Here is a 13,211-nt window from a genome sequence, read left to right as displayed (position 1 = left end):
TTCCAATCTATCCATGGAGATCTCTAAATGTCATGTCATATGATTTTTTTCTGTCCTGTATGTGTATTTCGAAGATCTTCTCAGTACATTTAGTGGAGAGATTAAGAACTCGAAATTTACTGATATTTCATTTCAATGTGACATATTTGATTCCTGTCTTTGTGTCTGCAGGTCCAAGAAGTGTTGTGATTATCAAAACTAATTGAAACTCTGCAAGTCTCTTGTCTCCGCTCATCTCTGCCCGGATACCAGTGAGGACTCGCAATGGTGGTGGCGGATGAGACCCAAGAAGACCAGCATGCCGCTGAGAACGGGGCCATCGAGATGAACGGCCGCAGTAGCGAAGCAAACAATGGTAAATACTGTAAAACGAGGAATGTTAGCATGCATTTTAATTTCGCGAACTTCGCGAGTGCCAAGATTTGTGAAATTAAAATGCATGCGAAAGTTCTTGTCTACACCATGGAGCTACCAAAAAGATGGAGTAACAACGAAGGCCACCAATATTACGTAACCCAACTACGAGCGGTCAGTTCTGACAGACTTCAAAGCACCGCACTCGCTGGGACGGCTTAACTCGTCCCGCAGGGGATACTTTGGCAAACGATGCTCCGAGCCGCAAAAATGACGTCATACTCACCAACATTGCACATACAATATAGTGCTGTATCGAGTCGAAAACTCGACTTGCAACAACATATGGCTGCGCAAAACTTTGCTGAAGACCACGCGCATGCGCATAATATCCACAGGCAAAACAGAGGAGATACCGAGTGCAGTGCACTTTGAACGAACTGAATTGGCCCATGAACAGCGAAGGTACTGTACAGTGTATTGTCGTCATGCTTTGTGACTGTGGTAAAGTACATACCCTAAGAATAAAATTCTTAATAAAAATCCCTCACATTTCTCCACATATTTCAATATCTGTCCGTAAAGCTGACATTTGAAACTACAATCTTACGTAAGTGTTGACTGCGTACAATTGCGTACATTTTATCTATACCGTTGTGAAGCCAGCTGTTATTTGTCTTTGTGTTTGTTCGGGACAGCGTGACGGCCATTATTGAGCGTGACGGCCATTATTGATCGTGTCGAGAGTGCAGTGTTTGTTTACATGCCGGTCGTATCATATCGTGATTTACATACTAAACGACGGTATGACATGTTAAACAATTTGTTACACTGCAGATTCACTATTTGTAGCTATTATTAATTCAGAATCATGTTAAATCGAATATGCTCGAAGTCGACGGGGCAGTTGCAGTTTGTGTAGTCCCATGCATTGACGTTCCATGGTGGAACCATGGAGCTAGGTAACTCCATGGAGCTACTTTTGGTAGCTCCATGGTAACTCCATGGTAAGAACCAGTTTGCGAACGCGCTGCGGATGACGTCATTGTGCGTACGCACTGTCTCATCTGTCATCGCTCTCGCTCACGGGGGCTTAGCGAGGATTACTTTTTACGAGTCGGCTTCGAGCATCACTTCAAAAGGACCCCAACCGTTGTTACTCCATCTTTTTGGTAGCTCCATGTCTACACTATGTGCACTGAACACAAATTCGCGAAACTTTTGTGCCACAAAGAAGGCTGTCGCCTCCAGTTTGTGAACATTTTATGCCATGAATATACCATGTTTTACAGTTTTGCAAAATGTGTGACTCAGACTTGTCCAATGATATCAGACCCACAAATCTGGGCACAAACCTTGATTAGAAGATTATAGGCATAATTTACCATTTGCAGTCAAAACAACTAATTGATGTAAAGATTTGAACCAGTATAATCAGTGTTAAGTATTGTTTAATATACAAAATGTGAACAATAGTTATAATAGAAATATTTCCAGACTAAACCATCTACAGTTATGGTTTTATGAGGAAAATAGTTATATCTCCTTAAATATTTTTGGCTTTATTACAAAAATTTCATACGGTATAGGATGTTTTGTGATGCAACTGACCTACACGTATGCATCAAAAGTGATATCTTGATCATTTTTTATGTCACTGTTCCCAAAGGTAAACAGGACTTTTAAATGAATGAGAAAAATCTAATCCCCAAATTCTTGTCACAAGGTCAAAGGTCACTGACAGGGGTCAACAAGCTTTTACGGCCCAAGTTAAGTTTTTACGCTGTGTTTTGATTATGACTTATTACTTTTGATCTATATATCCGTTTGTGACCAAACTTGGCTGGTAAATGTCCCTTGGAAAATTGAAGGTCACCACAAGGTCAAAGGTCATAGACGGGGTCAATGAACTTCTGGGAGTTAGAAAAACATTAATTTCTATGCGAATTGGCAAGACACATTTTGGCACTTGCCTTGTTTATCATGGCTACTACTAAAATACTGATCAATTCAGTGCTTTAATATTTACGTCGGTGTCGTGCAATTTGTCGATCAGTTGCAAAGATATAGGTTTATGTAGCTGTTATTATCAAAATTTGTAATTAGACTCTTGTTACTGTTTTTGAATTGTAGGGGGCCCAGCAGTAATTGATGTGTCTCCCGTCGAACAACAAAATGATGTCCCTCCGCCCGCTTACGACGATGCTGACACTGCCGTCAAGTATGCGCCAGAAGATGGAGGAGGCGGAAAGCCCAGATCGGAAGCAGGGGAAAAGGAGGAAGAAGAGAAGAAGAAAAAGGAGGGATACGATAGAACTGTGGGGATGTTTGAAGTGGTGAGTGGTTGCAACTTGCGAGGCTTTTGATGAAGTAATTTGCTCACTGTCCCAGTTGATAATGAACATGAAAAAAACCCAAAGCAATATTGTTGTCAGAGTATATAAAGTAATGTAAATTGTTATAGAGTTTGTTGTTATGTTGAATGATATGTAAGATTATGTTTTGATGGAATTATGATATGTGTAAGGCGCTTAGAAACTATGTATTAAGCACGGTAAAAATGCTAATTATTATTATTATTATTAAACAAAAAACAAAAAAACCTAGACAAGAGCGAAGCACGTTATTTGGGCACACTTGTAATTTTTAGCACTTGACTCTGTATGTGCCATAGTGGAAACCCCCTGTGTGCCACATTATTCAGAGACACCAACGTAGTCATGCTTTGAGAAAACATTCAGTTTTTCAAATCTGTGTAACTTGCTGTAGATTTCTGTTAAGCTGCTTTACCTCTTCCCCTCCCCCCCCCCCCCCCCAAAAAAAAGGGGGGGGGGAGGTCAGTCCTGCTGACAGATGAACAGTGATCCTGTCAGGGTAAAAGGACTAAGTTTAAGGATGTTCATGTCATCAAATATAGGGTGATCCACCTGTTACATGTACCTTCTCGGTTGAAAGATATACAGGGTGTTCAGACGCAAAAATTTTATACTAGAACGGTAAAGCTATATGATTTCTACGTCTGAACGCTGACTAACGAAACGATGTATGATGAAACAAGGGTCAGAGCATCGTTTTGAACTAGAACTTGATAGCGAATCAGCATTCCACCATGCCCACTGAGCGTCTGAACATATGGCAACCAGAGAACAATATAACTGGGCAGAGCTTAATGGACATGTGCATGAAAGGTGACCCTTTTAACCTGTCACTCAGGACCATAACAGCATGCACAGTGGGAAACTGCACATCTATACAACGTTTCCTAGAACGGTCAAAATTAGTGCCTGAACGGTCTGTCGGCTGTACGATCATTCTTTATGCATCGTTTCTTTATAAAGTTTTGGTATAAACTGGTTTGTGTCTGAACGGGGGATATTGGTTTACCTCTTTCTTTGAGAGTAGTCGTGGTGAAGTGATGTTGCAATCAATCAAGAATCACTCAAAGCTGTGCCCTGTGTCTCAAGTACTCGCTATTCTACAATTGTAATTGGTCATTTGACTCTTGTGCGTAAGTTTCGCAGTTTGTGTTTTGTGTTTTCTCGGTTTCTTGTCCCGAGTTTCCAAGTATTGCCAGGGTTGGCGTATTGATATAGGAAATGAACCCTTCGGTGTCTCCAATTTGTTGTTGTTTTGATTCTCTCTCTGTCTGCTTGTATAGCAGTTTTACTCAAGATTTTATGAGCTAGCTACTCTTATTACATGGCCAACATACTTAAAGGCATTATTTACCATTTGCTGATGAAACAAAACCCCAGCAGCATTAGTGCTTTAAAATAGTTCTAAAATGTGAGTTAGGGATAGAAACTACCACTGTAAAAATTTGAATCCATGTAATCGATGTTAAAGTATTTCTTAAATACACAAAATATGAGCAATAGTTATAACAGAAGTGTTTCCAGACTAAACTGTCTCCAGTTAAAGATTTATTGAGAAAAATACTGATATCTCCTTATATTTCAGGCTTTATTACAAAAATTTTGTATGGTAGGATGTTTTGTGATGCAACAAACCTACAGATGTACATCAAATGTGAAATTATTTTTTTCAAATCACTGCTCCCAAAGTTAAAGAGGACCTTTAAGATGACAAGGAATTGAGGATTTTCCTGCCAAAGGTGGAGACTTTCACTCTTTTTTTCAAGCTCGTTTCCCTTTATTCCTAGCATGTACCATCTGTTTTTTCATGGTCATGTGATCATGGAACTAGGTGCTCCATGAAATGATCTCTGTCTTATCTAAACAAAAAGAAAAAAACTCAAAAATCAACAGCAGCAAACAAGGGGGATGGGGGGGGGGGGGGTGGGGAGTCTAGCCTTAGTACAACTATCATCACAAGGTGGTTTTAGAAGTCCCTGAGGGAGGGTGTTGGGGTTGATTGCTGTTGACACTGACCCTGTTGGATCGTTTTGTTCTGTCTGAACAACTCACACTCTCCATCTCCCATCACTTGTTCAGCATTTCAGTCGTGCTGACAGACGAACATTGATCATGTCAGTTGTGATTTTGTGTAGTTGTGCTACTTTTCAGACCAACCTCGATCAGGCCACATTTCCTGGCCAGTACCATGCTGCAAAAGCTGTCAGATTTGCAAAAGAACCATAGGGTATTAAAAAATGGGTAATGTTTCTTGCTTTTTGACTTAATGTACATCTGCATAAATCTGAAAGCAATTTTGAAAGCTTCATTTCACAATTGAAGCCATTTTCTAAATCATGCACCATGCCCCAGTTATGATCCAGAAGTGTTATTTAATCAAGTTTAACTTGATTCTTGTTGAATATGTTTGCTGTACGTCTGAATTGTTTGACCTATTAAACACAATAGAATAAATGGAGCTTTGCTTGACCTTGCATTCATTCTACTATGATGCTTACATAACGGTACACATTCTCACAGTGTGTACATGCCCTTGCATGAATTTGAAAGCATTTATGTGAGAGCTGCATGTTTGCTGACAGACCGCAGAGTTTGTGAGACATCTCTTTCGTTGGATATCATTTGCAAGATGGTTATCCGCAGCTCAATTCAGTGTTTGAACAACTCATAACTCTAAGCAAGATAATAGTAGGGGGCCTATATCATAAAGGTGACTGTGCATTCAAAGTAATTTTGTAGTGTGAAATCCCTCAAGGGTTGATTCCTTTCATGAGGTCCCTCTTTACAACTTTGGTGGATGTTACCACGAGGGTTGAAAGACTGATGTGACTTACAGCCCCTTCACATTCACAAGGCTATAGGCCCTACAGTAGACCGATGCATCTTTAATATCCAGGCAAACTTGAATTAGGTCTTGAGAAGAGACTAACCTGAATTCATCATGAAAGTCAGCCTTCCAGCTACTCTTGGGTGGCCCTCTCACTTTCCATGTTGTGATTCGGAAATTGAGTGGATTTATTGGTCTTTTTAAAGGCTCCTTAGCATGGTTGTTTTGTGGTCTTAATTTAAGCACAAGTATTCTAACAAAATTGCAGAACTCATACATTATGGTACTTCTATGTTTAGCATAACCTTCTTTTTTCAACAAATTAGATTTAAATTTGTAAATTGGAATGTGAATAACAGGACTTTACTGCCATGTTGCAAACATTCCAGTGAAATCAGCTATTCCTGCCTGGGTTAATACAAGATTGAGGTACAATTGTACAGTAGTTGATATGATCAGGACCTTGCATCTAGGTTAGCAGCAACTGAAAATTCTTTCATCCATACATTACCGGTATGTGTTTTTACATACATTTACTGTTATAGGTATTTGGTTAAAGAATGTAGCATAGTCATATCCCAATTTATCAACAGAAGTAGGAGCTGATGAAATATGAAATTACGTCAGCCAAGGTTGCAAGGTGGTTACAAACGGCTTCATCAGACATAATTCTTTGTTGCATTTCTTTCTCAGTTCCACATAGGCCTATTACTTTATGCAGTTTGCCCATTGATGCATTCGAGCTTTCAAACTGATTGTAATCTATTATATTCTACTCTGTGTTCTGATTCTCAAATTACATTTATGGTTTTTAAAAGCCATCATTTCATTAAAAAAAAAAATTTTTACCAATTGTGTGAAATTCTCATCTCACATTGTCAAGATTTACTGCAGAACTACATGTAGTGGTAAAACGACACAATACGGTGGAGGTATACCAGTTGTCACAGCAAGCCTTGTAGTTTTAAACTTTTGCTGACTGTGTTACCAGTCTTTCTGTATTAATTCACTGAATTGAAATAATACTGGTATGTTGTAGGAAATTTAAATCTGCAGTAAATGACTCGACCCGAACCTGAGAGTTTGTAAGAGTACTATACACGCCATATATTTTGCTAGTCTATATTTTCGCGAATCAAAACTTCCCGACGATTTTGCAAGTGGTTAAATTCGCGATTGTGGAGTCCTGTACTGAACAGAGAAATGTGTACGCATACGTCACATTCATATCAATATTTTTGCGTGTTTTCAATTTCATGAATAGCAGCTGATTTGCGAAATTCGCCAAAAGAAAAACCTCGCAAAATATTCGGCGTATACAGTATGCTCTTAGAACTCTAAATAAGATTCCTTAGCACATCGTATATCATTTAATGTTTTGGGTTTCCTTTTTATACTTTTTTTTTAGCATATAATGAATATGCTTGAATTTCTTTCTCTTTCTTTTTACCCCCATTAGCTGGATATTCATTGCAGCTTTGTATTGAATTTTAATCATTTTTGTTTGTTTGTTTGTTTGTTTTTTCCCCCTCCTTTCATCTAGTTCCGTTTTGCCACCGGTCTTGACATTTTGCTGATCTTACTGGCAACATTTGTTTCTCTCTGCCATGGTGTGGCCCTACCAGCTGTTCTCCTTCTCTTTGGAGAAGTCACCGATGCCTTCATAACTACAGATAGAGACAGTGCCAACACTACTGCGTAAGTTTACCATGTAACAAATAAAGACAGAATAAATCGACCAGAAAGAATATGAATTATTAGTGGAAAAATGAGCAAAGAAAATGGGATTCCATCAGGATTTGAACCCGAGACCTCCGGATTGCTAGCCCGGTGCTCTACCGACTGAGCTATAGAAAGCCCTAGTTCAGTGTTCGTCCCAGAAACCCTTAATTTTCAATGCTCGGATGGTCAGAAGCTGTAGCAGTGTGTTTGTGTGTGACACACACGCGCACACTTAAACCTTTGCTCATTTTTGCACTAATAGTTTACCATTTACATGCGTGTTATGTACACCTGGTATATGTACAAATTGTACTATATTACTACATAACACCTGGGGGGTGTTTCATAAAGCTTTTCTTTAAGTTACGAACGACTTAAGAGTGACTGGTGATCAGTTCTTGTGCTTAATTATTGAAATTCTGATAAGTGTAGCACATAAGAACGGATCACCAGTCGTTCTTAGTAGTTAGTAACTTTAAGAACAGCTTTATGAACCCCCCAGAAGTACTACACTATACACACTGTATATAAATGTACAGGTCGTACTATCAAAAGGCAAGTCAATTCTGATGCAATATTGGTTTGTATGAATGCAGAATAAGTAGATCAGTGAAATTTTTTATTTTTTTTATTTTTATTTTTATTTTTATTTTTATTTTTATTTTTTTTTTTTTCTTTGGGGGGGGGGGGGGGATTCAGACACCTAAAAGAAATTATGAATTGATAAAGTTGAGAGAGTATAGGCCAATTGGCATGCCTGTTTGATGTACAGTATTGAGCAGCTCACCATTTGGTTTTTATACGTTCACAAAATTTGCCAATTTTCATATTTCTCCTAAGAAAAAAAAAAATGACAAGGAATATGAGAGAATGGACAGACACTACATTATACCTACACACACAATCTGTGTGATTGTATTGCATTATCCATGTTGAGCCATCTGTCTCCTATTCTCCAATACGGCATCATGCATGTATGCCGACATTGTATTTTTATCAATTTTACTGTTTGTATTTGATAATCAAGATTACGTATCCCATTGGTTTGACTTTTTGTTGTATATGTATGCCTTCGTTATATTTCTAATCAAAAGTGATTTTTGTTATCTCTCATGTCACACTTTGTGTTTGTTTGTTTTTTTTCAGTGCCATTGCAAGTTTCAATGCAGCCATTGACAACATTGAAACGTTTTCAGCCTACTATGCCTACTTGGGTATTGGCGTCCTGATTCTTGCATACTGTCAGGTATTGAATGGACTGTAAAAGTGGATATTTTCGTGCGATTAATCTTTCGCGCTCGGCTGACTAAGAAGAGTTTCGCATGTTTTTAATTCCGCGGAATCAAGGCATCAGCTACTGGAACACATGATGGCAAGCAAAAATATTCGCGTGCTTTTATTTTTGCACTAGTTTCTGGCTGCGCGAAAATTTCAACACCATGAAAATTTTCGCTTTTACAGTAGCCCATGGTATTTCTTTGTATGGGAATTGTCTCCTTTTACTTCCAGTATTTGCCAAATGTTGAGGCTGCAGCTGCAGTTTTTAGGTGAAGTATATAAGAGCTCGTTTCCTGAAATCTCCTGTAATTCATATACACACATACACCTCCTCGTCTTGGAAGGAGATTGGAAGCAAAATACATGCGAATTGAGAGAATGCAGCAATATATATGTGACCCAGCACCTCAAAACAAACAAAAAGTCGCCAGACATGAATTTTTAGTTAAGACCATATTCTGAAAGAGCAGACTTTAAACTTTAAAATGATGTATAACTCAAATCAAATGGACTTTCCTAACCTATCTAAATATTGGAAAGAAAGCACAGACTCAGGAAAAGTGTGAACTGAGAAAAGAGGCTCTGAAGTACAGTGTCTATTCAAGCGCTTAATCTTTACCAAACCGTGCTGGCTGTGCGATGAATGGGACAAAAAAACAGGAAGTAAACCACCAGAGTACAACAATGAAGAGATTATCAGATTAAACTGAAATTAGGCATGCCTCATTAACACATTCTGTCCATAATTAATGCCAACTTTCAAATCAGTAGCGTTATCCTTTCAAAAGTTATTAGAGTTGAAAGTGAAGAGTGTGGACAAGGTTTTTCAGAAATGAAAAAGGGATTCTGAAGACACACCTAATCACACTATTCTGCCAAAAATGTTCGAGATAAACTGCTAAAAAAACACACTTTCCTGCCCGTTTTATGATACCAAATTTTAGCATAATGTAAATTAAGACCCGCTCTTTCAGAAAATATTAAAAAATCAAGTTCGGCTAGGTTGACCTATTTCACTTATTTTCAGTCCTCACGCAAAATCAGTGTGTGCGACTTTATGTTCGTTTTGAGGTGCACTGTCACATATAGCAGAACACATCAGGGGAGTCAGAGAAAATTTGGACAATCCATTTAAAAGTGTTGATGCGGCCATTGCTGAATGAGAAGACTAGAACACATCTGTATGACATGTATGGACAATGATATCAAGAAAATACAAAGAAAATTCAATGTATTTTCACTTTTGAGCATAATGAAAGAGCATTTGACTTACCTCTTTCAGAAAGCGCAAGTCACATGACCAATGTTGTCATTTTGCAAGCAATGTATGTTATTATGTAGGATTACACTATCGTTTGGGTAAATCTGACACTCTTTCCAAATTTGCTCAATTCTGTTTTCATGTATTTTTATGCTTCTGCTGCTTTTGTGCAAATAGTATACTGAGTACTTGACGATAATATTCATCTCCAGTAAAGATATTCACTGGTTTGATGCTCTTGCTAATTGTCAAGTAAGATTGTTCATTGCTCTTGTTGATGCTCAATGTCAAGTAATATTGTTCGTTGGCTCTGTTGTTGCTAGGTGTGAAAAAGTATTGTTTGCTGGTTCTATCATCGCTAGGTACCAAGTTAAGATTGTTTATTGGTTCTGTTGTTGCTACATAGGTTTCAAATAAGATTATTCGTTGGTTCCGTTGTTCCTAGGTGGCCCTGTGGGACTTGTCGGCTGAGAGGCAGATACACAAAGTGCGTCTGGGCTTCTTTCACTCGATCCTTCGCCAGGAAGTGGCGTGGTTCGACATCCACAAAGGAGGCGAGCTCAACACTCGCCTGGCAGAGTAAGCATTGCCAAAGCAGCCAATTAACGCAGCTTTACTCATACTTTGATACTGCTTGTGTGGCTTCTTTAGACCCAGTTTTTGCATCATTTATAATCACTAGTTTCAATTGCCAATTCAGAGAAATATAATATTTGTGCAAAATATTGGACTATTTGATATTTTAATTCTGTACTGCTTTCCATTATTTCATATGTATGTATTCATCAAGCCCATCCTTGCAGCAAGCTTGAGGGGACAATGGTCCATGGTGCAGTAAATGATAACATTGTATAACAAGCAAAACAACTAGATGACTGGTTATGTAATCAAGACATTTGCTCATTGTACATTTCATATCTCTTTGTTTGTAAAGGAATATGTGATAATAAGATGTACATTATGAGCTTTCAGAAAGTCTTCTTAGTAAGTTCATTTCCATAATGCAGGTATATATTGTAACAATCCTAGGAAGTGTGATCACACAATTCAAGAAGGATTACATTGGACAATACCAAGTACAACTGTATTAAATCCTCCATGTTGAAGTACTTACATATCCCTGCACATCTGTAATAGCATATAATGTGTCATTTAGCAGACTGTTGGACAGGTTTATGTATGGATGTCTACTGCTACTTTGTTTTAAAACAGTGACATCAGCAAGATCCGCCTGGGAATCGGCGACAAGCTTGGCGTCATGCTGCAGTACACGGCCACCTTCGTCGCCGGTATCATTATTGGGTTCGTCAAGAGCTGGTCGCTGACTCTCATTATCCTGGCCGTTTCCATTGTCTTGGTCGTGCCGACTGTGGGTACTACAGCCATGGTGAGTCCTTGTCTCCTTACCAGTTACACCGCCGGCGCCACGTTTTCAAAAGCTTGGGGGGGGGGGGGGCCCACTTCGGGGTTTCGTGAGCTAACAAGCAAAAAAAAAAAAAAGAAAGGTCTTCAGCTCAACTTCTGGTGCCACTTCCGGGTTTCTTCAGCTGACAAGCCAAAAAAAAAAAAAAAAAAAAAGTCTCCAGCGCAAAAATAAACCCTTACACCTCAAGGTTTCTATCTATTTCTTTCTAGTTTCTAGTGCCACGTCCGCACTTCCGTGGTTCAAAAAAAAAGTGGGACAAAGGTTATCCATGTGCAAGGAAATTTTCTCATTGCAAAGCTCTACAAAAGAGAGAGGAAAAGGCAAAGATGAGTATGATATTGATGATAACGATAATAAATGGCGATGATGATGACGATAATAAAGGATGATGATGAGTGAAGGTGATTTCACATTCGTTTTTCTCATGATTGAATTCTGCAAAAAAGGGGAGGGGGAAGACTGATAGTGACAGGATGATGTTGGTGATGATGAAAAACCCACATACATGAATCAAACATTGTGTATGATATGCAATTTGAATTCTGTACTCCAAAATTACATGAATGCAGTCCTCTTTGATGGTTTTAGACAATGCATTGACCTTCAACAGGTTGAAATATTTTATCATTTCATTGTGATACCCAAGAGTTATGATGCTCTGATGTACTCAACATTGCACTGCTAAGGAAGTTTCTGTTTCGATTGCCTGTTATGTTTCTAATTCGAGTCACCATCTAGTATTAACATTATTTTCTTTTCATTGCCAACAGTTTATCCAGAAAATGACCAAGAATGTCCTGGATGCCTACGCGAAAGCTGGAGCCATCGCTGACGAGGTCCTGTCTGGGATCAGGACTGTTGTGGCCTTCGGTGGAGAGGAAGAGGAAGTGGAGAGGTTGGTACACGTACCTGTGTCCCCCTGTCGACATGTCCGGCTTTCAGTTTAACTTCTCGTAATTTGCCTGTCATGGTGACATTTGCCCCCCCCCCCCCTCCCCCCCCCCCCCCCCCTCCCCTCCCATTACAAGTTACAGAGGAGGACTTCAGTGTTGGGGGTTGATCGTAACATCTCTGTTGCATGATATGTTAATACACAATATCTATTTTATTCTTGATCTTTGAATTACCGGTATAAAGGCACAAGGACAGGACAAAAAAGTCTCTTAAAGATAGAACTTAAATGAAGAAGGTGATACCTCCCCCTCCCCTCTCTAAAGAAAGAAAGAAAAAAAGAAGCAGAAATTATGATACAACTGCTTTACTATGACAGATATCATAATCGAAGTGTGTTCTACCTTGCTTTAACTTCTTTCTTTTTTGACAGAATATCAAATGGCTTGTAGTTTCTTGTAGTAGAGTTGCCATTTTATACTGAAGAAGTTCATTTTCTATTTCTGTGTGTGAAAAAAAAAAAAAAATTGCTCCTACCACTTAGTTGTATAAAGAAAAAATTAAACCAAAGCACTATGTTTATTTCTCCATCAGGTATTCCCAGAATCTGGTGGAGGCCAAGAAGGAGTCCATCAAGAAGGATACATTCACTCTTCTCTCTCAGGGCTTTCTCTTCTTCGCTATCTATGGCAGTTATGCCATCGCCTTCTGGTGAGTTACTATACACACCGAATATTTTGTGAGTCATTTGCTATTCGCGAGATTAAAGACACACAAAAATAATAACTGTGATCCCCATATGAATATGACGCACAGGTATACATATCTCCGTTCAGTACAGTACTCCATGATCATGAATTTAGCCACTCGCAAAATTGTTGGGAAGTCCCGATTCGCACAAATTTAGACGCGCTAAACATATGGCATGTACAGTAACACAAGGCCCACACACTAGTGCTGCTGTACTGTAAAGAGGAATTTTCACACACTTCGCGCAACCAGAAACTACAACATGAAAATGCATGCGAATATCTTTGCTTGTTAGAAGTACCACTATATAATGTTTGATTACGCAGA

General features: G+C 38.8%; 1 protein-coding gene across 1 annotated transcript in view; it reads left to right on the top strand.

The window, feature by feature from the left end:
* The first annotated feature begins 264 nt into the window (after positions 1 to 264).
* LOC139714635 (ATP-dependent translocase ABCB1-like) overlaps positions 265 to 13,211 on the top strand; it is a 53,137-nt gene continuing 40,190 nt past the window's right edge. Inside the window, exons 1-8 of the mRNA XM_071626315.1 lie at positions 265 to 355; positions 2,488 to 2,690; positions 7,100 to 7,254; positions 8,425 to 8,524; positions 10,263 to 10,396; positions 11,030 to 11,204; positions 12,014 to 12,138; positions 12,729 to 12,845. Of these exons, the coding sequence (XP_071482416.1) occupies positions 265 to 355; positions 2,488 to 2,690; positions 7,100 to 7,254; positions 8,425 to 8,524; positions 10,263 to 10,396; positions 11,030 to 11,204; positions 12,014 to 12,138; positions 12,729 to 12,845 (1,100 nt within the window). The remainder of the gene's footprint in view (positions 356 to 2,487; positions 2,691 to 7,099; positions 7,255 to 8,424; positions 8,525 to 10,262; positions 10,397 to 11,029; positions 11,205 to 12,013; positions 12,139 to 12,728; positions 12,846 to 13,211) is intronic.

This window comes from Diadema antillarum, unplaced genomic scaffold (assembly GCF_040938485.1).
Source record: "Diadema antillarum isolate AM-2024a unplaced genomic scaffold, OU_Dant_1.0 seq00002356_RagTag, whole genome shotgun sequence".
In the NCBI taxonomy this organism is placed as follows: domain Eukaryota; kingdom Metazoa; phylum Echinodermata; class Echinoidea; order Diadematoida; family Diadematidae; genus Diadema; species Diadema antillarum.
Note: the sequence above shows the minus strand (reverse complement) of the source record. Positions and strands in the feature narration are given on the sequence as shown.